The sequence below is a fragment of the Schistosoma haematobium genome, chromosome ZW, assembly GCF_000699445.3.
Source record: "Schistosoma haematobium chromosome ZW, whole genome shotgun sequence".
NCBI lineage: Eukaryota > Metazoa > Platyhelminthes > Trematoda > Strigeidida > Schistosomatidae > Schistosoma > Schistosoma haematobium.
Window position 1 is genome coordinate 11,434,084 of NC_067195.1, and position 27,546 is coordinate 11,461,629.

The 27,546-nt window shown below is 37.8% G+C and overlaps 1 protein-coding gene across 2 annotated transcripts; it reads left to right on the forward strand.

The window, feature by feature from the left end:
- Positions 1–10,913: 10,913 nt before the first annotated feature.
- On the forward strand, positions 10,914–27,399 carry MS3_00002772 (uncharacterized protein; the record flags this gene model as incomplete). 2 transcript variants are annotated; one of them, XM_051210400.1, is made up of 7 exons in its annotated part: positions 11,357–11,495; positions 11,748–11,778; positions 12,223–16,330; positions 17,435–17,794; positions 20,137–20,685; positions 22,948–23,979; positions 25,058–27,399. In XM_051210400.1, the coding sequence occupies 4 exons, from the start codon at positions 11,765–11,767 to the stop codon at positions 20,518–20,520; spliced, it is 4,866 nt and encodes a 1,621-aa protein (XP_051070387.1). In that variant the 3' UTR covers positions 20,521–20,685; positions 22,948–23,979; positions 25,058–27,399. The 2 variants fall into 2 exon arrangements, with proteins under 2 accessions (XP_035585919.2, XP_051070387.1); XM_035731562.2 differs by lacking the exons at positions 11,357–11,495; positions 25,058–27,399 and adding an exon at positions 10,914–11,025.
- Between the last annotated feature and the right edge of the window lie 147 nt (positions 27,400–27,546).

Sequence of the window (27,546 nt, forward strand, 5' to 3'; positions counted from 1 at the left end):
ATGTGATATGCAACGCATCTTTTTTAGTTTTAGCAGCTTACGCGTAGTCTTTGGGTTGACATAGGGAGTAATTGTTTTAAAAGCAAATTTAAAGGGAATAGTAGTGTCTAGTGTAGATTTGGTGGTGGTATTGAGTATTTCTAATGTTTCTAAAAGGTTATCACTGATAAAGAAACTGCTCTAGTCAGAGTGCTTTATTAGAAATAGAAAGTTTTCCCAGTCAGCGTTTGCATGGTCTTTATATTGGAAACGCGTATTTAATGTCTTTAATTTGTTGAACATGGCAAGAATCGGAAGGACGCAGAGGACTATTTTATGATTGCTGTTGTGAAACTTTTCGCCAACCACCATTGACGTTGGTGTAATATTGTGACAAAATATCAAGTCAAGAATGTTGTGATTTCGTGTAGGCAGGTGTACATGTTGTTGCCAACCGTGTATATCTAAGGACCTAAGTATGCTTTCAAAGCACAATGGGCCAGAATGTGTCGTCCACTTGATGGTGGGAAGGTTGAAATCACCACATACAATTTTGTAAGTGAAATCAAGCGAGGCAGCTGAACTAGGAGTGTTAGGAGCTCGATATATGCATCCGATTAGTATTTTACATTCATGAGTGTGCACAGTAAGCCATATCGAATCAGGAAGTTTGTTGAGGACATGGTCGCTATAGGTTCTTGCTCTCAAATTTTTTGATACATAAACAATACAACCACCACCCTTCTTGATGACTCGATCACAGCGGAAGAGCTCATAGGTGTCTGTCTGTATATTACTTTGTACAGATCGAGCGTTGATTAACATAAGTGTCAGGTACGGTGAGTGTTTGTGTAGTAGAAGGGTATAATATAAACCTAATGAATTGTCTGTTTTCCCATGAGAAAAGGAAGAATTGGGAGTGTTGACTTCATATCGATGAGCGTTTGGTTTATTACCAATAGGGTTAATGCGAAAAAGGTAGTCGGAAGTTAGTTTGATGAAAGAGGTATTTTTGAGAGTGTAAGGTAAAGTTGAATGGTTAGGTAGTGTATTCGGGGAGTGATCAGGAGGTTCAGTCATGGAGCTTTCAAGACTAGAGACAGTTATTGATTTTGGGAAAGATGTGCCACTCTCCATTAGGTCGGAGTATATCGATGGCCTCAGAATAGTGGGATAGTCGCCCTCAACATTTGGAGACCCCATAGCAGCACTGTTGAGGGGGAAAGAGATCAAAAAGGATGGGATAGTGCACATGTCGAATTAGGGGGGATTAAAGAGTTGTATAGGGTGGCTTGACTTAGACTGTATCTAGAATCAGTAGGTGGGTTCCTAAGTAGGCCAACTTTATGGCTTCCCTGTGTGCGGTGGGCAATTTTAGTTCTGTTGTGGGTAGTTGGGGAGGTTGTGTGTTTCTGGTAAGGGATGATGGATTACCTGATATTGTTGCCAAGAGAGGTGTTTGTGTTGTGTGTAGTTGTGTGCTAGTTCATGGACCTTGCAAGGTTCACACTATATGACTTATGGGTATCACATGTAGGTGTGGTTTTTGTCGAATGTTGTTTTGTAGAATTATGGTCTACTATGATATTAGTACTGCTCTAATAATAGACCTAATCCTAAATTTTGTAGATTTGTCATGATATAACTGGCTGATCTATAAGATCTTACGTGAAAGTCACACCATCGACTACACCAACTCACTGTATCGTATCGCTTACCAATACATGATGTGGAACAAGGTTAGGCTAGAGAAGGAACAATATATTTAATATGAATAGAAGATATAAGGTAACATTCAGATGGACCACGCCTGCATGGTCGAGCCATGCCATCCGATCAACCTCCATTCATTCAATTAACTGTTCCCGCCTTTTCCATCGTTAGGTATTTCTCCGCGTTAAATATTGAATATCTATTTTCCGAGTAGTGTTGTGTTCAGCTTTGAAGATTGTGTGGTTATGGTCCAATGCCATTACAGTTTCACGTTAAGATGAGTTGGTACGGCCAGTTCACTATATTTGTTGTAGGGGATTCTACTGCTATGAAAAAGGTGCGTGTTTTGGGTTAGGAGTTCTGGAGTACTGGTGGGTTTTTACAGAGAGTTTAGTATTATTTCGTACAGCGGTGTCTACGCGTCTGTAGCTGTTAGGGCAACTCCTAGGAGGATCATTTTTAGGCTTTTAATTGGAACTGCTGGGGCAACACTGAGGCATAAGTGAATTGGCATTTTGGGGTAGCTGAGTGTTTGGGCTGAGGATGAGTGGTTGCGGCTGCTTTATGTGCAGTCTTGTTCTTAGGACTAATAACAGCATTCGACGTGCCTCCGTTTTTGGGAGTGGTAGTGTATGGTGTTTTAGGATTTGTGCAATGGCAAACGCTGTAACTGCCGCGGCTACGTAGACTGAGTTGATTAGTTTGTATTCCATTGAAGATTCGACGCTGGATAGCAGTCCTGTCGTGAATGATTTTAATCTTTTTAAATGTTGGAATACGCCTCAGTAATGACTGACTATTAAGGAGTTGATTGGCTTAAGTGATACTACCAAACAGAAATAGAATGGAACAGGAGGCTTTACGTAATCTCCTTGTTACACACCAAGATTGCAACAATCCATATTCTTGTAGTGGTGTATTTTTAGCAATATTTACGTTCGCACTATCAGATATATTATACACAATGACATTCTGCATACACTGGAGTCTTTTCAACACTTCATATGATATATGGTCAATTACTTTGTCAGTGTTTTTTGTAATTTCGAGATCGGGATTTTCTGGAGCATCGATTAAACATTTGTACGGTTATAAGTCTTGGATAGTTTGGGTGATTATAAGTTCTGTTTGGCTGCTTTTAGGCATACCAGTGGTGAGATTATTTGAATTTATATCAAAGTTTTTAAGGTCGGTATGGTTACATACAAACCTGTTGCAAGTGTCTACTGGGTGAATACCCAGTCTATGTCTGGGTGAGTGGTCAAGATCTACGTCATCGGGCTGGCTATTGTAAACAGGCTTATATGTACTCCGTGGGCAACTACTCAGGATGGCGGATTGTAAAATTGTTGGGTGTTTGGGGTCAGTCGCACTGTCTAAATACTGCTAACAACTTGTGATGCTTTCGTTTGGACTGACAAATGATGACGACTCTAACGGTATGTGACTGCTCTTGTTTATATCTACGAGCGAGATACAAGGTAGTGATATGTCTTGTTCAAGAAAACGGTGCACGTTTAGAGTAGCTGAGGGAAGATCAGAATAGGATGAAAACTGATCAGTGTGTTTATAAAGTTTCACATTATTCGCTTTTGTGACTGATTTAGATCTTTTGCAGGTGCTATAGGATTCAGGAGAGATTATATTTTTTTAGATGGCCGCGGCATTATTAGAAGTAATGTAAATATAAAGTTTAAATATGTAAACAGCGACAGTTATAACTTAGCTTATCAGACGTGTAAAGTTCTATGGTAGGATAAGATCCAGTATCAGGTAAGAGCAAATATATTAACGTTAATGAGCGAAAAGAGGTAGATAGCGTGAAAACTGGCGAAACTAATGTATGACGTTGAGTCCCAAAAATGAGGTGTCAAGTTGACAGAACCCTACCAGTGATGAATTATTTATCGCTAATAAATGTTAAATTAAGCGGAAAAACTAATAGGGAGACAAAATAATACCACGTGAAAAAAAGTTGCAACCTTCAAAAACGCGCGGCTCAATGAAGTCACTTATGAGAAACCTCTTCTGCTTTTATTTGGAATTATCTACTTTAGTGAGTAAATTTATAGACGGTAGTACAGTAATTCGGTGAATCTAGCATTAAGTGAGCATGAAGCTACAGATGTTTTAACCCAACTCCAGATCTAAAAATCGTGACCGTCATCGTCGGTATTTCCGTAGACGAAACCTTCCTTTAACTGTAGCTACATGTATTCCTACAACATTTCAAGCTGTTCTCAAGAAGTAACTAACACCTCGAGAAAGTTCACTGAACCTAAGCACTATTGAGACTAAGAAGTTGAAGGGACTATATAAAAAGTGAACATTTCCCAAACAAGACAAACTAGATACTACAAACTCATGAAAAAGACTGAGAGTAAAAACGAAGAAATCAAGGGTAAAGTTCGTACAAATGAACCCAAGGGATATAACTTTCAGTGAAGCTAAAATAACTCCGCCTGGAGCACCTCTGAGGCTATTGCCGGCCTCAAACCCGGATAAAGGGGGAGGGTTGAGCATGGGGTTAGCCACCGCATCCCGTAAAAAACTAACTCGCTAAAAAACGCTAACCAGAAAAAATTATTCAAACCATTTAAACTCTGCCCTGGGAGTTAGAAGGTCTTCATTTAGAAGGGTTATGAAGCCTCATGATGAAAGCCGAGTTCATTTCAAAGTCACGAGGCTGATGCCCCTTCTGACAACCAGAGAAACCATTTATTTAGGTGCATGGAATGCTCACACAATATGGGAGGACGGAAGAGTCCTCCAAATCGCTGCAGAAATGAGGAGATACAACCTGGAGGTGCTCGGAATCAGTGGAACACATTGGATGCAAGTTGAACAAAGACGACTAGCTTTGGGGGAACTTCTGTTATACTGCGGTCATGAAGAAAGTGGCTGAAACAGAAGGAAACATGAGACAATTGTATGATACAACAAAGAAACTCGCTGGAAACCAGTGAAAAGCAAAGAAGTCAAATTATTCATTAACGTTGAACAACAACGAAACGGGTGGATAGAACACTTCAAAGAACTCTTGAATAGATCAACACAACTGAACCCACCCAACATCGAAGTAGCACCCACAGACCTCCCTATCGATGTTGGCCCACCAACAATTGAAGAGATCAGCATGGCCATCAGACAAATCAAGAGTGGCAAAGAAGCAGGACCAGACAACATTCCAGCAGAGGCACCGAAAGGAGATGAAACAGTAACTACAAAGACACTCCACATTCTCTTCAGCAAGATTGAGGATGAAGAACAAGTACCTGTAGTGGCATTGGGCCCCAACCACATAACCCTCAAAGTCGAACACGAAACAATTGGAGAAATACCTATTCAACATTTAATGAGGAAATGAACGCAACGATGAAGAAGGCGGGAAGAATGAAGTGAATTAGTTGGAATTAATCGGATGGCATGAATTAGCCTCGTAGGCGTGATCGCTCTGTACAACTTGCTTTTACTCATATTAAATATATTGTTCAATCTCCAGCCTAAATGCGTTCCCCATCATACATTGGTGATTGTTACGATACTATGAGTCAGTGTAGACAATGATGCGACTTCCACGATTAGATCTATTATTAGAGCAGTACTAATATCATAATAGACCGTAATTCTATATACCTACCGACCGGAAAGAAGGATACTTGAACAAGATACCAAAGAAGGGCGTTCTCAGCAAGTGTGATAACTACAGAGTCATCACTCCTCTCTCAATACCAGGAAAAGTCTTCAACATAGTACTGTTAAGCAAAATGAAGGACTCCGTAGACACCCAAGTTCGTGACAAACAGGCTGGATTCCATAAGGACCAATCGTGTACAGACCCAATCGCAACTCTACGGATCATTGTGGAACAATCAATTGAATGGAATTCATCACTCTACATCAACTTCATTGACTACAAAAAAGCATTTGATAGCGTGGATAGAACAACACTATGGAAGCTTCTTCGATACCACGGCGTGCCTCAGAAGATAGTCAATATCATACGGAATCCCTGTGATGGATTAAACTGCAAAATTGTGCATGGAGGACAATTGACAGACTCGTTCGAGGTAAAGACCGGTGTCAGGCAAGGTTGCTTACTCTCACCCTTTCTCTTTCTCCTGGTGATCGACCGGATCATGAAGACGTCAACATCTGAAGGGAAGCGCGGGATACAATGGACATCTAGGATGCAGTTGGATGATCTAGACTTCGCAGATGATCTGGCCCTTCTATCCCAAACGCAACAACAGATGCAGGAGAAGACGAACAGTGTAGCAGCAGCCTCAGTAGCAGTAGATCTCAATATACACAAAGGGAAAAGCAAGATTCTCCGATACAACACAGCATGCACCAATCCAGTCACAATTGACGGAGAAGATTTGGAAGATGTAAAAACCTTTACATAGTTGAGCAGCATCATTGATGAACATGGTGGATCTGATGCAGATGTGAAAGCGCGGATCGGTAAAGCAAGAGCAGCATATTTACAACTGAGGAACATCTGGAACTCAAAGCAACTGTCAACCAACACCAAGGTCAGGATTTTCAATACAAATGTCAAAACAGTTCTACTGTATGGCGCGGAAACCTGGAGAATTACGAAAGCCATCATCCAGAAGATACGGGTGTTTAGTAACAGTTGTCTACGCAAAATACTTCGGATCCGTTGGCCGGACACTATTAGCAACAACCAACTGTGGGAAAGAACAAACCAGATCCCAGCGGAGGAAGAAATTAGGAAGAAGCGCTGGAAGTGGATAGGACACACATTGAGGAAAGCACCCAACTGCGTCACAAGACAAGCCCTCACACGGAATCCTCAAGGCCAAAGGAAAAGAGGAAGACCAAAAAACACGTTACGCCGGGAAATGGAGATAGACATGAGAAAAATGAACAAGAATTGGATGGAATTAGAAAGGAAGGCCCAAGACAGAGTGGGTTGGAGAATGCTGGTCGGCGGCCTATGCTCCATTAGGAGTAACAGGCGTAAGTAAGAAGGCTAAATGGCTTCAAGTTTGACTATTTGGAACACGGAAGGATAATGCAATTTTCTCCGTTCTCCTCTTCGTCAGTATTCTTCTGGCTGTACTCACTACAATTACATATTTAGTACAATCACAAGTCTTTTTAGACTCCAAATCTTACAAACCATAAAATACTAAAGGATGTTCGTCCACTCCCTGAGATACTCCTGCCCATAAACTACAGAAAACCTGCTTCCGAACCTTCTTAAATATTAATTTTGAAAAAAGTCCATCATGTACTGCGTCTACATAATGATGTTGCTTTTCTGGAAGGAGCTCAATGGGGAGCAACTCAGATGAATTGATAGTATTGAGCTTTCCAAGTGGCACTCAAATTCGTATGAAGTACATAGGCACATAAGAATATGCCTTATTATCTTCCTCCGAAAATAGCCCACACAATTTGAATTGTGGCTTAGTATTGAAAACATAAAGCCCTTTTGTTTCTCTACTGGTACCATTTCTGTTAGATGTGTTGATGCAAGCGTTATGATTGATTACATTTTCAAAATCCCAAGAAAAGCTGTTTGTAAGTAAAATTGTCTCTAGAACCAAGAAGAACGTACTTGGGACTAGCGAGATCCTACTGAACCTTGGATAGGTTCGTCCGGTTGATCGCTGAACGTCGACCAGTTCACCCAGCCCCATCAATGTCAGTGACAACCAGAACGAATAGGCAGTCGTAAACCATAGATTGTAGAATGCAGCATCGGCTCTGCTATATAATTCTCAATTCTTAACAAGTGACTGAACAAGCTACAGTGAAATGCATAGCACTAACAGTTTGACGTGTGAACAGCACCACTTTTTTGTTCCTGTATTAGCACTAATGTGGTATAATTCACTTATGTTCCTAAAATAAACGAAATGTTATCAAAAAATCTTTTATTATGTGAAAACCGTGGTAGTTTCACGAATTTATTGTGGACAACTGACAATAACTAATTCAATATTTGTGTAGTCGTGAGAGACATATACTAAACTCAATTTTCTGACAAAATTGTAAATCAGCTATCCATATTAGTGCTTGTGGATGATGGCTAAAAACTACCTCCCATTAAACCTAAATGTGAGTATTAGGTAAACAGAAGCTATAGTCATTTTGTTTCTAAATTGAGCCTTGAAATCAACATGGTTTGTATGCCACAACTAAGATGATGTTCTGTACGATGTTTTTAGCCTAATACATCTTTAAAGGATTACAAGAGCGTGACCAATTCGCAAGAGAGTGGTACGAAATTTTGCCAGTGTTCAGTTTAGTTAGATTACGATACTTTTAGCTTGCAAGAGATTTGTAAGGCTGCTTACGCTAATGATTTTCACAAATGATTGTATCATCAAACATTCGATCAGACTGATTAAGTTCCGTGTCTTTTGCTAAAGAAGTGACCGGTTAAAAAACTGGCCGAAATCATCCATGTTAAATAAAGATAGCCACGTGAAACTTTATATATCATATTACGTGACTACCAGGCTGTGACGATACTTTATCACGATTTACAGAAGTTATTATGAATGACTAGTAATGGTGTTGACAGAGCTTTCGCTTGATTGAATCAGGTATTGTTTTAAGCGTTTAATACTTTTGAAGGTTCAGAATATGTCCACGTTCAGTGATTCGGAAACGTCAGAAGTTTGTAATTACGTATTTAGCCGTAACGAATCGGAGTCGCCTAACTATATTACAAATCATGATGCAGAAGTATTAACATTGATTAAAGTACACTACCGAGTTTCTATTTTGACCACTTTTGTTACAAAGAACTACGTAATAGTTAAGTGATTAAACTAGTGCATTGTAATAATATTTATAGTGCGGTGACTTTATTATCGCCCATTTTCTGAAGTGTCAAACGTTCCATTAGACAACAAATATGATAGACAATCTCATAAACCTGAATACATGCAGTGAAGGATTTGGTTTAAAAACTTTAGGAGCAGTTCAAACAATAGGCAAATCTGAATGGCATAAAGATAACATAAAATGACGTATATGTAAGCTACGTTAACATGTCCGTTGACATGAAACTTAACAACAAACAAGCTAGGTTAAAATCCACGTTGATAAAGAAAACAACAATCAAAATGAAACTTTCCAGAAAATCCAAAAGCTGAGACATAACTTACGGAACAAAAGTTAGGAGCATGATGGAAAAGTGTAGACTTTCCGGAAGAGGTTACTGCAGATAATATGGTAACACTTACACTTAACGACGATAATCAGGACTAAGAGGTGTCAAATTAATATTGAATCTAAAATGATTCTCCCAATAAATAAACATTTCCTCATGATAGTATGTTGTCGTCCGAAACATTTGAATACATATCTTCTCAAAAACGAGAATGAAAGAGATAGTTGGACCAAAGAATGTATGTGTCTAGATAGAGTGAAAATATATACATGTTACGAAGTATGACAAACATGATAAACCAGCTGCTGAAATGATACAACTCGTCTGGATTATTCTCGAAATAGGGATTATTCAACAGTTTTGACATAAAACGTCGGCTGTGACAAATAAATTAGTCCAGTTTAATCAAATAAAACGCCCATTATTGCAACTAATTTCTCGGTATGTGGGATTCCGTTGAATAAGTATAAATCTGTAGGGACAGCAAAATATCACTGAGCCCTAGCAAAACCATCTGGCAGTCGAATAGCGGAATATCGAACGAATCACCGATCCTCGTCGAGGTCAAGGATAACCAACGCGCATCAGTTAGTTGTGTGCCACAGACTGGTCTCGCTATCTTCCATGTACTCATTCTTACTGATATATCTTTATAATATCATCCTTTGTATTATACGATCTTCAAGACAGCCATAGTACTTTGATACACCGAGGAGGTTATCCACGTTGGACACTGACCAAGAGGTGTGATTTCGAAGTTAGTCGTTTCATCACACCATTCCCTTCTAACTCGAGTAGGCCTCCAATCATTCGACAGAGATCATCAACACTGATGATCAACACGCTCGAATGATTTCAGATGGATTATTGGCTTTCATAGTACTTATAGTTTAAGTCGTGCCTAAGATTGGAGAATTTTTATAGCTTAAGCTCATCGCAAATTTCCAGAATCTTGCCTTTGTTGTTTAATAATTGAATTCGAGAATTCTGAATTAGGTTGTCAGTGGTCGAACGCAAAGATATTTTGAGATAGTCTATAATGTAAAAATATATTAAAATAGTTATTGAAGGAACAAGATGAAGAATTACATTCAAGTATTCATTTGTCCTAGCTCACAATAATTGACAGCCTATGTGTATTTATGTCAATTAGGCGCTATATTTGTTAGTGATGGATGTTTTAACAAACGTGTTATCTTGAAGTATATGAATGCCACCAAAGCTTGCCAATGAACTATTAGAACTAATCATAAATAAAGTTGATTAGTTATTAGCATCGATCGAGGTAGTAAACTGATTATGGATACCAATCACTATTAGAATACATTACCCATAAGCACTAATCAACAAACCAATAGAATAATGGATTAACATAAGTAAAAGTCAGTCGACAAAGTTGAAGCGAATATGAGAATTAATAACAGATAATGTTTATTAAGTCGGTGCATCAATCTTTGCTACTCAAAGGATATACCTGATCTCGAAATTGTAGATTTGTTGTAATGTGACTACCCAAACTTACTTGGAAGTCACACCATTATTTACACAGACAAGTCCGTGTGACAGACAGCATATAATGTTTGAACATTTCGAAGAATACAATAAGGCGTATGATTAAATGCTGATAAGACCTTAAAGTTTGCACGTGGCTGAATAATGTTCGGCTTGATTTCTGTATATGCGTCTGTACCAATAAATAGCGATGGTGAATGCATTATTCCTACAGATCGTCTGCTTTACCGTGAATCTCTCCCCGCATATATGTCAGAAACTGTTACCTGTAATACTTTTGATTTTGCCCTAATGTTTACTAAACTGTCAACATGGTTAAAAAACAACTCTGTTGTTTCTACGGTATAGGCGGAATTATCATAATTCACTAGAGTATTTTGAATATTAACACTAAACTCTAGTGACTTTGTGAATAAAAAAGTGAAAAATTGCCCTTACAGTAAGATGACATATTAAATAAGAAAAATGATCACAGTTGTCATGAAATGAATGTTATTTATAAGCTTCTTTTTGGGATGACAAATACAGACGGATCCCACCCGATTGACAAATGCACCCTAGCACGATTGGGACTGATGGTGTGAAACGAAATGTAACTCCGACAACGTTATTGAATAATACAACAGGCCAAAAATCTCCACATAGTATAGAGTGGTTTAAAAGTATGTTATATTACTATTATAATCTTTAATTGCAGGCCATGACCAACAAAGCAGAAGAAAAGACGATGGGGATATGGTTTGTTAACATACATAAGGAACACACAAGAAACGAAAACATGCTTAAAGTTAACCGTTATTTTGAAACGGGTTGTAAATTGGTGTAACCAAAATTGAATATTTAACACCAAACATCGGTTAGTAAATTTTTCGGAAGTCAATAAAATAGTTAACCAAAAAACACTTTAATCTACTCTGGTGATCTGTGTATTATTTACAGAACGAATATTTTTATTAAACTTGTTATAATTATTCAATCGACTTTATGCTGAAACGCCTGCCAATCCCTATGATTGGACAGTAGGTCGGTGAAGACCCGCGCAGCTTGTTTTGGTTTCGATTCTGCTATTGTGTTGCGTGTGTCCAAAATAGATTTACCGGTCAAATTCTTGTTTTTCAAAACTTTTGCGACTGTAAGTTGTTATCTTGCGTTAAATGAGTTCGATTCGTTTTCTACAAACTTCGAATGGTTTTTGATGTGGTCAGATATGCAGATTTCCCATAAAACTGAGTTAAACTTACAGTTAATGTGGTTTATATCCGAACGATCACCTTATTTGTACTATCTGGTTCGAGTTTTGCGCTTCATTGAATTTATTTTTCATTTAATGTGCACGAACGTTCTTTGTTATCATTGCCCTACATTTTTTATTACATATTTATAGGTCTTCGTTTTTCTCATATGATGCGGACAAGGTGAGTTTTTACCTTTCATGGTATCATTACTTCTGTTGCATTTTATACGTTTCGTTTCAAGGCGTTTATGATCAACACTACATCCGTGTATATTTCAGTGTATTCATATTTGTGAGATTTTCACAATTATATATATATATATATATATATATATATATATATATATATATACCTAGATACAAAAGTTATAATTATAAAATGCTTCGGACTTCACGTTGTCGCCCCTGGGTGCAAATGAGTTTTTTTGTCAAGTTGCGACTACGTGGACTACAAAATAATGGAATTATTTGCTAAATGGCCGCTTAAGATATGTATAGCTTAATATACAATTACTAAATATTGCAATTAGAATGCCCAGATCACTTCAAAGAATAAAAATTTGTAATGAATACTTTGTTGCAGTGTGAATTATTTTCACCATTGTCCTTTATTATTTTGTTTCAGAAACCGAGGTCAGAAAAGATCTATTGTATCATCGCTAGGATTGGGCCCAAAATATAGCAAACATAAAAGTGTTGTTGATCATAAGTGCTCTGGTTCAAGACGAGGTCGTACTAGTACCTTATTTTTACGGAGTCAACCAAGAACTCGTTGGTCATCCGAAGTTACACGAACTTGTGTGGGGAGCAACCTGGGAAGACCAAAAATTCGTAAGCGCGGTAGTCGGGGTCTTTGTGGAAGTAGTCGTTTGCCCTGTACGGTACACTTGGAATCCAAAACTTGCAGTTTTTCATCTGATCCTCTAATGCATACCGTGTATGCTACGCGAACAAAAAGTAAAGGTTGTGACGCATTTTCTTCGATAAATAACAGTTCAACTCTGAGATCTCGTATAAGCAAAATAAAAGTGGAAGATGAGTCCAAGTTTGATCTGTCGAAACCTAGTGTTGAGGTCGAGCCAAAACTTTACACTAGTAATCCACCTGGTAGGCCATTTAGTAGGGGAGTCAAAAGAGGACGTCCACGATTCTCTAGAGGTCTTCCTCGGTCCATTTGTGACACCGGAGCTAATTCGACTAGGCAGTCGGTAGATTTCATAGCTAGCGGGACCACTGTCCAAAGTAGCTTCCCCAAGAAATGTGATTCTCCAGTACATAATACTTCTGTTATTGACTGTGTAGACCTGGAAAGTAAACCAAATGGAGGCAGCTACAGATCTGATGACAACAGATCAGACGTTAAAAAAGAAGGTAGTGAAATTTCTGCTAATTTATCCTTACCAACGAAACGACGACGTGGAAGACCTCCTCTTAAGCTGTGTTCTGCACTATTTCCCAAAACCAGTGCTCCCATAAAATCTGAAAGCAAGGAAGTCACTCAAGATGAAGTCCAGGAGTCAGTTTATTTCCCTCAGGATTCACATCACTTATATCCAGAAATCACTAAAGAACGGAGGTTTCCAAGTATTGATCTAGTGCGCACATCATGTACAGCTTCACCCTTTCAACTTCGTTTTGGTGCCACTGATGATGTTCTCCAAGAAGTATTAAATGAAGTAAATGAATATGGTTTTGTAAAGTTACCTGTCAAACGTATAAGAAAAGGTCGTCAAAAACCTACTACCCCACCTGGCAAGGTAGATGAAGATCGATTTGTAATGAGCTTCAATTCTCCTTCTGTTGAAAGGATTTTTGACTCCATTTGCAAAGAAGACAGATTAAATGATGACCTCGCTTCAAAAGATTTATTTTTAGCAATGAGTGGCCTCTTGCGCCCAGGTGTTTGTGAAGTATGGCGCAGACGACGGGAAGATCGAAGTAAGCAGTTGAGTCGAAATTTGATGGGTCGTTTACGTCCTAATCCTCGTCCACGACGATACTCTGACATGATATCTCAAAGTAGTCATCATTCCCATATTGATGGTCTCATCTCACTTGATGGTATTCACAATAATGAAAAAACTCGACATCAATCTACACGTTCGACTACTGTGTCAGCAGCGAGGTTGACTGCTGCTAAGAAGCTCATTCGAGCCAAATCACATGTTCAGAGTAGCCTTCAGATTACTCCTATTAGGTCTCAAAGTACTGGATATGTAGATGAATTATGTCTGGACTCAAGAGCAGCTCGGTCTGCACATCGTACTGCTAAAATGAACGTTTCTATATCATCTAGAACTAGTCGCCATCCAGACGTAAGTCATCATATTGATTGGAAGTTTTGTTATGTCTCCTCAAGTAAGCAGAATGAAGTCACGGGTCTTAGTAACAATCTTCAGCGTCGCCAACGTCAAGCAAGTTTTACTTCAAAAGTTCGCATGGAAAATGTTGGTAACTTTTCACCTATAAGGTCACTCGATAATAGCCCTTGTGATCTGGAACAGGATGTTCTGGAAGATTCTTGTGATATTCGCAAAACAGACATGGGAAACCAAATACAACTAAAACCAGAAAGCAGGACTCATCTTCAAATTAGTAGTTCTAACAATGCTGAAAGGTTCAATTTAAATTACAATAAGTCCATACAGTTATCTGGTGATCGGCGTCTCGAAAGGCGTCGCAAAAAACGCCGTGCAATCACGTTCCAGAGAAAGCGTCCAAATGAACGTTTCTTGACTTCCCATAGACGGGACAATTGGTATTCAGAGAAGACATATTTGCGTGACGATTCTTCTGCATCATCTTCAACATCCAAGTCTGGCATAGTAGATGCTTACGGAAGGTCTTTTCGCCAAGCAAGGTGGTACCATCACCGTCCTCCTAAAATTGGGCATTCCGAACGAACAGGATCAAGTTACTGTTGCCATAGCGCTTTAGAGTCTCGTTCACCACGAAAGTCAGAGCGTTCATTAAGTTCTCGGCGCATCCATACAAGTTCTAAGTTTAGTAGCCGCCGAATCGTATTACCAGAACCCAGTCATAGTCGTGCGTCTCGTCATCGCATCCCTCGACGACCAGACAGGATGTGCCAACTCACTCTCCTTGATCGTTTAGTCTTGGGACTAAATTGTAGTGTGTCGCAAAATGACGATGAAATCCATATTAAACAACTTCATGCAGAGGAATTGAATATTCTTACACAACGTATGAGCCGTACAGGTTTTTTTATACAATCTCTTGCTCTTCGACAAAATGCTAACAACGATGCTGAATATAACATTGTCCTTACTTTCTCTTCTGAAAATGAAGCAGGTATAAGACGTACACGGTGTCCTAATTCATTGTTCCGCTCAAAGTTAGATTCTCATGATAGAGCCTCAGTCTGTCGCTCTTTGTCGGTCTGCGATCAGAATGCCTGGAAAAAAGTCAAAAGTCACAATCGTTCAAGGCGGATTTCTTGTTTAGCCTCACGTCATTCGTATTTATCACATTCACGTCATATAAATAAGTCCCATCATTATAAAGATCCAAGTGGTTTTTCGTTGCTTGTTGGATATCAGAGTGATTCGGGTTTACTAATTCATCGCTCAACAAATTATGTACGGGAGTTCCATTCTGATTGTGAGGAGTCTGGAACACACCGGTATAAACACTTTGAAAAATTGAGTGTCAGAAGGAAAACCAGTCATCATGTTCTGTATAATGCTGATAGTAAGCCAGGACATTGCTATTCTGTTCTCAGACCCCTTGATAAAGCTTCACTTCAGCATCTGCAAGTCAGCTCGTCTTCTGGCCCGACTAAGATAGAAGCTCATCGCTCTTGCCTACCACTCGAACTTAGCTATATAACTGGTAATACAGACGTACATAAACGCCCAACAATCTCGTCTCGCGTTTCATCAGCGAAGGACGACGAACACATTGTGACTTCTGAAGAGTCGTCGGCTATTCATATCAGTAACTGTCCAAATATTAATTCAAGTAATTCCAGTCATGGAACTTCTAAACGTGATGCTAACATTTATATTGTTGGTGCCGTTCAAAACCTGCCATTTCGCCGTCATAGTCCGCGCAAAGTTATTCGCAAGGTTTATACTGGTAGTCTCACCATACCGAAAATACTTAATCGCAAAAGAATTCCTACTCTACCTACTAATCCATTAGGCGGTCCGAGTGTTAGCATGACAGTTACGTCTACCAATTCTCTGACGAATACCTTGGCGACTAATTCTATCGTTAGCGCTGTTTCATGTTCGACATCAAGCAGTTCAGTTGGCCTAAACTCATGTGCACCAACCCTTCTTTTCCATGACGCTCAGTCGGTACCCATTTATTCTGCAGCAACTCAACTCAGACGCTTACAAGCTACTGCAACATCGTTAAGCATCGTGCAAAATCCTGTATCAACTATTGAGCAATCAAAAATAAACGTTCCTCCTTTAGCTGTTGTACCTTCAGTTATAACTGATCCACAGACTGTAACCAAAGTAAAGATGCAGAATTCCGATATCACAGCTACACGTCATGACGCTCTTGATCAACCGGAGGCAAGTGCATCAATTGAAACTACTAATCACGAAGATATACCTACAGAATACCTGTCAGGGTCTGTGACTGTCGGACGTGTTACCAATGAAAATTACTGTGAACAGAATATCTCAAAAGCAAATCCAGATGATGCTAATGATTCCATTACTAAAACGCCGGAAAATGAAGTGGATGTAAAAGATTTCGTAAGTGAAGTGTTTCATCTAAGATACTCATGCTCACCATGTTTTTTTCGCAAGACAATTTTATTGCACACTGATAAACTATAGAATATAATTTTATTAGCACATTGTATCATTCAGTTTCTTGTTACACGTTCGAGATTGCTAATGTATTTATTTTTTTTAATTTTTTTAACACATATTGGTACAAGGAGGCACCAAATACATATACGCCACACAAATCTCATTCGATATGTGTGAAGGCTGTGATACTGCCCGGGTGCCCAAACTGAAGCAGGTGGTTTTCTTAGGGGGCCACCCCCGAGCCTTCGACCTGAAGGTCTGATCCACAAGGCAGTGGAGCATCGTAAGGAGATGGAAGCCGGTGACCAACAATTGGTTCATACGCCATTTGTTTCCGCAGGATACTGGAGTCCATGTGCACCATTATTTTGGAATCCGGTTAAAACGCTGGACATTCGCTTTTCATTCCCTCATTTTCGTAAACAACATCCCCGCCACGAGAAGGCAGTGAGTAGGACTTCCCTTGCAGAGGCTATATACGCGTGGCCATGTGTGAGCATTTCAAGAGGGAGAGCGGACTTTCCCCACTCTCGGCTGTACCAGGGCATTTGGGGGCAATGTATTTATAAACTTTGACTAAGTCAATCCTTTAGATTATCTGTTTTTTATACCGACTACTACACTAAACAAGTAGTATTATTTAGGGGGGTTGAACATACTGTATATAAATGGCACTTAATAATCCACCGAATACTTGGATGAACGAACTATTTGATTAATAATTAATTTAAGGTCAATTGTTGAGATAATTTGAGAGAGTTTGTGTTAGATTACCATGATTCAAATAACTTAAAAAGACATTCTGCAACGTATGTTAACTTTGTAGGACTCGCGAACTTGAAACACTACCAACTCGTTACTTTAGCTCTCTCAGTCAGCATCAATTATTATGCGATTTGAAATTTTTTCCGGTTAGGTTGTCTTCACTGGGTAGATGTAGTCCAAGTCCTCATTTTCACCTATTCTCAAGTCAGTAGCTGTAAACTTCTGGTTACGTCTGTTGTTTTTAGAATTACTAGTCTTATTTCTTTTTTCCTTTTTTAGTTGTCAGATGTGATTTCTAGTGAAACTGATATGAAAAGTTTGGATCATGTAATCACATCCGGTACGGATATGTGCCCTTTAGGTAGCACTCCATACAACGTAGTCAGTGCTGCCAGTTCATATACTTTTGCTGCCGCAAATTCAATCAACGATGAAGAAGCTATTTTAGGTATGGATGATTCCCAAACACCAGCTACGTCACTTAGTGCAAGTCAACTGCTCAAATTGAAACGTCTTCATGATGAGGTTGGGCGACCAATTCAACGAAGAGACTCCAAATCTCCTCGCTGCACTTCTCACACACCATCACAGGCCCAGTCTCCCATATATCTACCTGCTCGTTCTCAAAATCAGTCACAAGTAAGTAGTAAAATTCTTAGACCTTAATTTTATGTTACTATCTATAATATATGTTCTCGAATGATTTGTGAATCATTTACAAGAGAAGTAATTTGCATTCATTTCATATGCTATCCATATATCAGATGTAAATTTGTCTCGGTATATACTACTAAACTGTTAAAGTTTGGTTCCATGAAAACAACTAAAAGTTATTCATCTGGTGGGTTAATGTTTCTGCGTCACTTTAGAAAATGAATTTAAGTACTCAGGAATTCGGGGTTTCCGGTTATCACAAATAATAAGATTTAGGCAAGTAGCATATCAGACAACTGGTTTTACATATCAAATTCTAATGTCAAATTCTAATCTGAATTCTTCATGTCCCTTTTTTCTCTTCCCAAATTTATTTCACTGGATTATACTCCATGAATAACATCTTCGAACGCTAATCTTTCCGATTACTGCTTATACTTTTACTATCTCTACCATTTCGGGATTTAAATCGACAATTGTATCTCTGTGCTAATGTGGTATGGCAACTCGAAATGGTGTACATACGTACGAAGTTCTACGTTGTTCCTCACTGACTGACTGACATATTAAAGGTTTTATATTTTATATAATGAGTTGTCAAATCTTCACCACAAACACCACATTGTTTCCAGTCTGGTTATTCCTTAGACTATTTTTGAGGTTAGGGTTTTTCACGCCATCTTAAGCATAATCTTCAACTCGACTTCAATGGACTCCAAAATTGTAAATTATGTACTTCTAGTCAGTACAAATCATTGTATTAAACCTTTTATTTATTTATTTAAACACAAACATTTATACAATGAGGTGACAAATGTATATGCGCCACACTTCGTCGTTCGATTTGTGTGGGGGCCAGAATACTGCCGGGGCGCCCAAACCGAAGCAGATGGTTTACCTAGGGAGCCACTGCCCGAATTTTGACCTAGAGGTTTAGTACACAAAGCAGCGGAGCAACGTTAGGAGATACACTCCCACGGTAGACGGTAACCAACAATAGGTTCATACATCATTTGTTCCCTCGAGGTCCTGGAACCCATGTGCACCATTGGTTTAGAATTGGGGTTTTCCAACTCCCGTAAGTGAATCCTCCATATCTACTAAACTGGTTAAAGCGCCGAACATTCGTTTTCATCCTCTCAATTACATGAACAACACACTGGCTGCGGGAAGGCAGTGAGTGAAACTTCCTGGCAGTGGCTGTTAATGTTAATATCTATCATCTGCAAGGTTTTCGTGCTGCAAAAGGGACTCCTCCTTAGTGTGATTCCAGTTGGTGTACGTTGTTCATCACCTAGTATTCATTATGAATTATGTGTTTCGTGAATTGGTTTGTAAGTAATAGTGCCTCGATTGAATGGTTACTGAACACAGCTAGTATAATATAGGACAACGTAAGCTGTAATTACCGTAAGATTTCTAATAGATCTACACGAAAGGCTTCGACGAAATGATCAATATACCCATTTTTTAATGCAGCTAACCGCAATTATTCACTTATTCAACCATTCTCATTTCAAGTGAATGAAGTATAACACATGAGTGTATGATGTGCTTAATTTGGATCTTTCACTATCACTTCATCTGTGCATTTCCAATCCTCGATACTTCAAAAACTAGAAGATGGTTCTCAATTTTATCATTTGAGCGAATTTGTTTGAATGACAGTGATCATTTGAAGTATTCAGTGGGTATTTTCAAAGTTTTTATGGTCATTCAGTGTAATAAATAATGCTATACTAGGATGAAATACGTTGATGAATTAGCCTAGTCTTCAGGTTTCACAGTTTTTGCTTGGTATACCTTTAATGTGTTGACTAAACGAAACGCCTTAATTGTTTTTTGGAATATGCACAAGCAAAATCTGATATTTTATTGATTCAGAGTTAACTTGGAATCGAAATGCGGCGAAAGTATTTTCAGTTTTTTGTTATATTCAAAATTTAAGTATTCATATGTTCATTGTTTAACGTGATAAATATCACTAAATCTAACTGCTTAACATCCCTATACGAGCTCTTGTCACATGTCATATAAAGACTTTAGATTTACAATATGTAGTTACTACTGCATATAAGTGCACAAATGAATATTGGTAGTTGTACTGATTAGGCTTTTCAATGCCTTGTTAACGACTGCCTTTATTACTCTAGGTTCTTATGATAAACCAAAATAGCTGTTGTCAAATCTTACGGAGTCTTCTAGAAAGGTGCGTCCTTTCGTTCATTTGCTTCCCAGTTTGTTGGTTGTTTACAACTTATTGTTGTTATTTATCAGTTTATTCCGTTTTAACCGCATTTTAAAGTTGGAAAAATTGTGATTTTTAGTCACTCGAATCAGAAGCAATTGTCACACGGTGCCCACAAACTTCCCAGCTTCAACAATCTCAGCAGTCCATTCAATACACCTCGTCAGTATTGTCAAACACCTCTGGGCTTAACTCCGAATTTCGACCATTCCCCGTGCATTTAAATCAAGACCCTGCTCATAAAAGTAACCCAAAACTTGAAATAGATGATGATGACGATGATGATATGGAAGATTTCGAGCTCAAAAACGTTACGAAAATGTATGAACCTTCTGTTGCTACTTCATTTCAGTCTTCTTCTGTACCGTCTCATAAGTTAACTTCAAATCGTTTTTCGATAACAGCGCCTTATCTAGTGTACCAACAACTATATCTTCAGAACCAGAAGGTCTTCCTTTTATGAGTGCTCACTACCCTTCAGTAATGAGATCACCTCGCATAAATTGGCCAATTGGACGTCCTATTTTTAATCCAACACTTGCTGGCAGCTTGAGGTTGCCATCACAATGTTTTAATCCTTTAGCACCTGCTACAGTTCGTTGTTTTACGGAAGCAGACCAAAATACAGGTATGTTGAGTAATTAGTAGATCAGTAGTATAATACAATTTGGCTCAACAATTAGTATACAAATAACAAAAACACTACTTTATTCGGTCACCAAATTTAAGAGACTGGAATCTGTAGGTTATTCAGTACTTAGGAAGTTTAAATTTCGTTATTATCTCTGTAGATTGTAATATTTATTCCCAGTTTGACTCCAAGTTTAGGTTGATTTCTGGGATACTGGTCCATCTTCTATCCATTCTAGTCTGGCAGCATATCTGATTCCTAATTTAATGGTGCAGATCATATCACGTCCGTAAATCACTAGTCCTCAAGTGGCTTATCCTAATGATTAAAGCACTCGGGTTCCTACTGGCTAGTGGCACTCTCGAATCCGACTTTGCTCGCTTTTCTTTAGGCGATCGGTTAGTGTCATCAACCGTCACACAATTCGACCTAAATCCTGGTACGTAAACTTGTGTTTGATAAGTGGGTTGTATTAGTTTTTCAGGATGTTCACTTACCTTTATTTAGCTTTGATATATCCATCCTTCCAGTGGTACCTTTTTCTGCACCCGGGTCTTTAGACACTCATATTTTACCTGATGCCCCTCTGATCTAAGTTGGAACTGTTTAGTCCTGTCAAACAAAATGGCTTTTAAAAAAACCAATATTTAAGTTATTTGCATCTGTAAGTTGTCGGATAATGCTTTAGGAACGATCCCCAATAATATTTTATTTAACAGTACAGAATGGTATGTGGTTAGGCACATTAGCAGTTTTGTTAAAATTTCTCGAGCTAACCGAACTACTTCAGTTACGTGTATTTTGGTGTGGTTTGTGTCATGTATACAGGCTATCAGTGTACTCTTTTCTGTTACATGACCTAAAAACGTGACCATTTAAGTAATATAACCTACTCAAGTGAGCAACGCCGAGGTCGGGTACAGAACATAGTGTGGAAGAAACAAATCAATCAGTAGTTTTGTGAGCACAACTACTTCATTGGTTTGTTTCAGTGTGCTAAGGAATTAAATATACTTTAAGGTAAACTTTTTATGGAGATGTTGAATAAGAATTTATTTTTATATAACTTGTGTTGTTCAGTGCTACGTAGTTCATACTTTCATGTTTATTAAGTAAAAAGAAAATATCTTTCCGTTCCTATTTAAATGATTGTAGCTGAAAAATATGAAACTGACTATATCCCTTATCTTGTTTTCAGCTCAAATTGATCATTGTTTAAAGATTTGCTTCTATGAAACGAAAATTGCCTAATGCTACTTGTAGTTAACTTATCACAGATATCCAAACAGCCGGTATAACAGTTAGTCTGATAACAGTATCTGCTTACTCAGTTAAAAAGTGCTGTATCTGACTAGTTGTATAGGATATATGGTGTGATTCTTTACCTTTCACCGTAAATACTTTCTAACATATTTAACAATTTTATCTGTCGAGTTTAAATGTTATACTTGTCGACATAAACTACTCAGTTCTATCTTCAAGTCTTTCTCTTGTTTCGCAGTTTAGATAGGAAGCTATGTTTTTAAAATTTATTGAAGTTTAGACTAAACTAACACAATAAATTATGTTTGTTGTTCATGTATCATACAGTGTGAGTGTTGACACAAAATTCTCTATCAATAGATATTTTTATTCAAGTCACAAATAGTATTATAAGACTACGTGAATTGATACATTATTTACGAACTTCATAAACAGGAAAGGTATTTATCTGTTATATCCTCTAGTTGATGATTTTGCTATTATTTTTGAGTATCTCATTGTCTCTTTACACATGCTCAGTTACCACTTACCTCAACGGGAGCATGTTTGAGTGGTGTATAAATAAGCTGGTTAAAAGGTAGGGGCTGCCAAACTGATATATGGCATCAGATCATGATTGTTGATGTGAGTTATACTGGTACCAGTAGACTACCTAGTTGGAGTTCACGATACAATCGCGATCGATCGCTGGAGACTTTGGATGATATGGGTCAGAATAATTCTCAGTGACACAGATACATTCACTCTCTATCTTTCTCTTCATCTTGGATTCCAGCATTTCTTCATAGATACGTTCCCACTGCATCGTTCTGAAGCATATTCTCAACACTTAGTCTTTCTTATTGTTACTGATACTACGTTACTTTATTCTTTTGCCATACATTTTGTCAATTTCATATTGTGCTTATATGGTATGGTAACATAGACTACCGCACATCCGCGAGATTCAACATTAACTGATCTGATCTCATTGTATCACACCGATTTCCGTTTCAGGTAGTCGTATTTTTGGTCAAGGTCTTTCTACACCGCGAGCGTCAACGAATGAAAGTGTTGGTGATCACTTTTTACTGTCAGGCAAACCCTTCATTTCCTCTTCCATATCTCCTATTTTTTCTGGTTCGGGTGGAATTCCTATTATGACCACTGTCCAATCCTCTACAAATGCTTCTGTATGTTCAGGGCCGCCTAAAAGAACAGTTGTCCACAAGTATCACTCTTTTAGAAAAATTTTACCGAAATCAGATAGACCAGTCATGCTTCCGACTGCACCAGGATTCAGCATACCTCCATTCAGTACGAATACCGCAGCACTAGGTAGATTTTCAGTATCCAGTAGTAGTTTTGGCATGTATAGACCTGGTCCACTTAGTGCTAATACTGTTTTACCTTGCGAAGTAACCACTAGCAGAACTTATATCATGGACATCGGCACATCAAACCTAACTGATGATAGTTCATCAATTCCAATTCGACGCAATTTGTGTGCTACTTCTTTAGCGCTTGCTAACTCAAACCAGTCAATATTAGCGACTAATCCAGCATCTCAGTTACTTAAAAGCCTGCTCGAACGTGATGACTCGCGCTCTGCCACCGGTGTTGTTACAACATTTGCTGCAGAAAATAATTTGTCGTTTTCTATGTCTACTGTTGTTAGCTCTTCAAGCTCCACTTCTGGAAGTGGGACTCCACTTTGGAATCAGCCGGCTCATCAGAGTCGTGGAACATGGCAACTAGGTAAACGAGCTGTCAGTAGTTCCAACCATCGCTCTCCTTCAGATAGCGTATCTCTCAAAATATCTCAGTCTGTTTTCCCTACTTCATCCAACTCTCAGCCTCACTCCTCTCCGAATTCATCAAATCCCCCACCTATTCTCCCACCAACTTTACGTTTAACACCAGGACCTACTTCTCGATTACAACAGCTTCAACAACATTATCAACGACAACAAGAGGCTCAAAGACGCTTCGAACAGGATTCATTAAGTAAACTAGGTGTTGCAGACAGTGTATAAACATAAGCCGTAGGTAAGCCTGTCGTAACTAATTTTACCCAATCATATATTTACCGTTTACCTTTTTAGCGATAATTTTCCTTAAAAGCGTAAATTCCTACATCCTTAAGTAAAAAACTGCCACTATACGTTTCTTTGAAGTTGAAGCATTGATATTTTAAGTAGAATTCATAATCACAGTCTACTCTATGCATATCTGGATGTTATCAGCTATTGGCACGATATGAATTGCCCAATAGCTGTACATGAACCTGTTTTTCACTAGCTTTGTTTGATTTTTTGGAATGTTTAAAACCTTCATTTATTTTCAGGTTACATAAAGTGTCAGCAGTGAGGGTATTGGGCTATAGGTTAATTGTGTTAAGCTAATTACTATTTAATATCCAAATGTGGTAACATCGGTTGGGGATTCTCACTAGTTGAATTAGAGGCAGTGACTTTGTATGGCCACATTATCCTCTGTTTATTACGTTACAACGCAGTATCACAGTTTCCAAAGTTTCATAAGGAAATAAATAAAGAAAAAGGTACCATTAACTCTAGTGATGTTCTAAACATTTTCTAATTTATCTGTCTTCTATCACCTATCTGTCACAGATAACCATTATTGTAAATGTTAGTTTGCTGTTAAAGGTATGTAGCAGCATATCATAAGAACACCATATAAAATCTGGAATACATCTTTTATAACTTCTCATTATTCATTTTGAAGTTGTATCAATTACTATGTTAAATGTAATTTATTCAATTCGATATCAAGGTGACTAGTTTTTCACGTTTTAAGAATTACATCATCTAATCATCTACCAATTCTATTATAATTTCGTTTAATTACTTATTCATTGTCAAAGAAGCGTAAATGCTATATTGCTTTCGAATTATATTATTCTACACCCTGTAGATAGAAAATCCGACTCCATCTTTCTTCAAAATTGACACTGTTCAATGAACTGTTTTGTTTCATCAGTACTTTTCCGTCCATCAGAATTATCATTTCAAATATATTTCCCTATGTTGTTTTGTTTACATGATGATCCTACTATTTTACATAATTTTTTCACGCTTTTTGTACTTTGTTTGTTTTACAACAGTTCACCTTCTCTTGTCGTCCGTATTAATACTAAAAAGAAATGAAAATATTTAACTCATGCTTGTTAATCTGTAAAATTGTTTGCCGCATACACTGTAACTCACGTGTCATTCCTTGTACACTATATCTCCACAAACTGGCAGCAACAACGGCTACTTTTCAGATGTTTTTTTCTTTCTCCTTCTGGATTCACATCATGGTGTAAATATGATCTAATAAATAATTACGTATATTTCATAACTACGACTATTAATAATCTATTAAAAATATATTTCTGCATACATTATAGATAATTGAAAGTTGTGACTATGTTTCTAGCAATTCTACTTGTTAATTATTAATGTGTAATCTGAATATACATGTATGTAATTCATTCAGTCACATTGTGAACGTGTATTTGATTGGAAGTTTTACCTGTTGATCCACCTTCTCATTCATACAGAGTTCACATCAATGCATTCTATTTCATATTTAAATAAATTTTATTCGTATATTTTTTATTGTTCAGAATATTCAGACCAAAACAACATACATAGATACATAATCCCAAATAGTCCCTTCTCTAATTCATAGAACCTACGTAATTTCCATCTTCTTGGTGAGATTTTTAACTCTCGCAAACAAAGCCTACAAACTCAACATGATATATATAACGAAGTTTCTATTTTCACTTGTGATGTCTCTTCGTAATTATTTCACCATTATTTTCCTTAGCTTCATGATGTCGTAATTGTCTTTTTCCTTAAAAGTAAACGTATGTGAGAGCTTTAACTATTGAATCTTTCCTTTTAAACTACAATACCACTATTCATTTAATTAGTGATATTGTAGACAGCGACTGGTGTGAGAGTGTTATATGTGTTCGATCTATTTGGTCATTTATGTCATAATTATTCAGTTATATTTAGATAGTGAGTAACTATACTGGATTCATTTTTCTCTTGTTTGCTCAACGTCTGATGAGCTTTGTTTTTTATTTTCAAAGCCAAGTGGAAACTTGTAATTATAATATTAATGTAAAAATCACATAAAGTTATGTTAATAATCACACTTACTTGTCAAACCTACCTCGTCTTACTGTTGCGTCTTATACAAAACGGTAACTCCACAGATATATGGGCGATGGGCTTATGGTTGTGTGTCCGATTTCTAAACACTAGCCAGTAGGTTCGAATCCCTCTGCCTATTTTGCTCGGGTGGTATCACAAACCCTCATTTGTGGTGTGGTTCAAAGCCAAGCACAGGAAATGTCTGCTTGAAGGGTTTAATAATTGATGTCTAGTAACAACCAGGCTTATTTGTGTTGTGGGACTAAAAAGAAATATTGATTGACTCATACTGGACAGGTTCAGTTGTGAGGACGTCAATCTTGTTTTCTACAAAATTTATCTATTCTAATTAAATTGACTGCGTTCTTCAGCTGGCCACATTTTATATCTGCAGAAGGATAGGAAATAAGCTAAAAGACAAGAAGTGAAGATTAACTAGAAAAAGCAAATTCAATTAGAGAGTATCGAATATATGGTGATAAATTGATCATGACTTAGTTGAACATAAAGAACTCACTTGGGTTACTGTACTATTTCTTGAATACTGCCTTTTGAATCATGATTACAGTTATCGCGTAAATCTTACGAAATGACAATTTTTACCCTGCTAAATAGCTCATGGACTAATGTGATGGAGTAGATGGTGTTCGGGCTTTGGGTAAAGCAAACTTCCGTCTTTAAAATCCTAACCAAAGTGGGTAAAATAGGATGAATGAACAAAAATCAGTGACTTCATCGTAATGTCTGATTTGATTGGAAGTTTGGGAAAAAGAGTCCTTATTTGGTTAGTCCCTCAGTGGAGGTATTATAAAACTCGAGCCATGAGACGCAGCTACAGTTGAGTCAGCACGAACTTCTTGCTTTGAAGGCCCGTTGAAGGATGTGTATACGCAGGTTTTGCGTTCCCGGATTATTTTTAAGATTTTACAAAAGCTATTTTCTAGCTGTCACAAGATTCTTGTTATTTTATTTTAAGATAGAAACAATCAGTGACCAAAGTGATTCGAATTGAGTTATGTCCAGCTTCCGAAACCCTGGCTAACCTATCACTCACTTTATTCAGTAATCGTGGGTTTTGGTCCTTTAAAACACCTGAGGTTGACTCAATATCTAGGCGCTTTTGTCATCCTCAAATTCGTTATGACTTTTCCAATATTGTTATGAGATGGAGCCCTGAAATCTATATGTTGTGAAATCATTTAATGAATAGTGCGGAACTGAAGATTATCTGGTGTTTGCCGTCCAGTCACTCTATCGCAATAATAATCTTGCTAACTCCTAACTTTAATCCCAGTCTCGATGACAAATCTAGAAAGTATCTTATGTTGTGTCTATGACTGATATTCTTACAATTCCTTTCGCTTGCCTTAGGATCATTGCATAGATATTTTGTCAATCTACGTTTCATTCACTCATTTCGTATTGTGATAAGAACAATTCA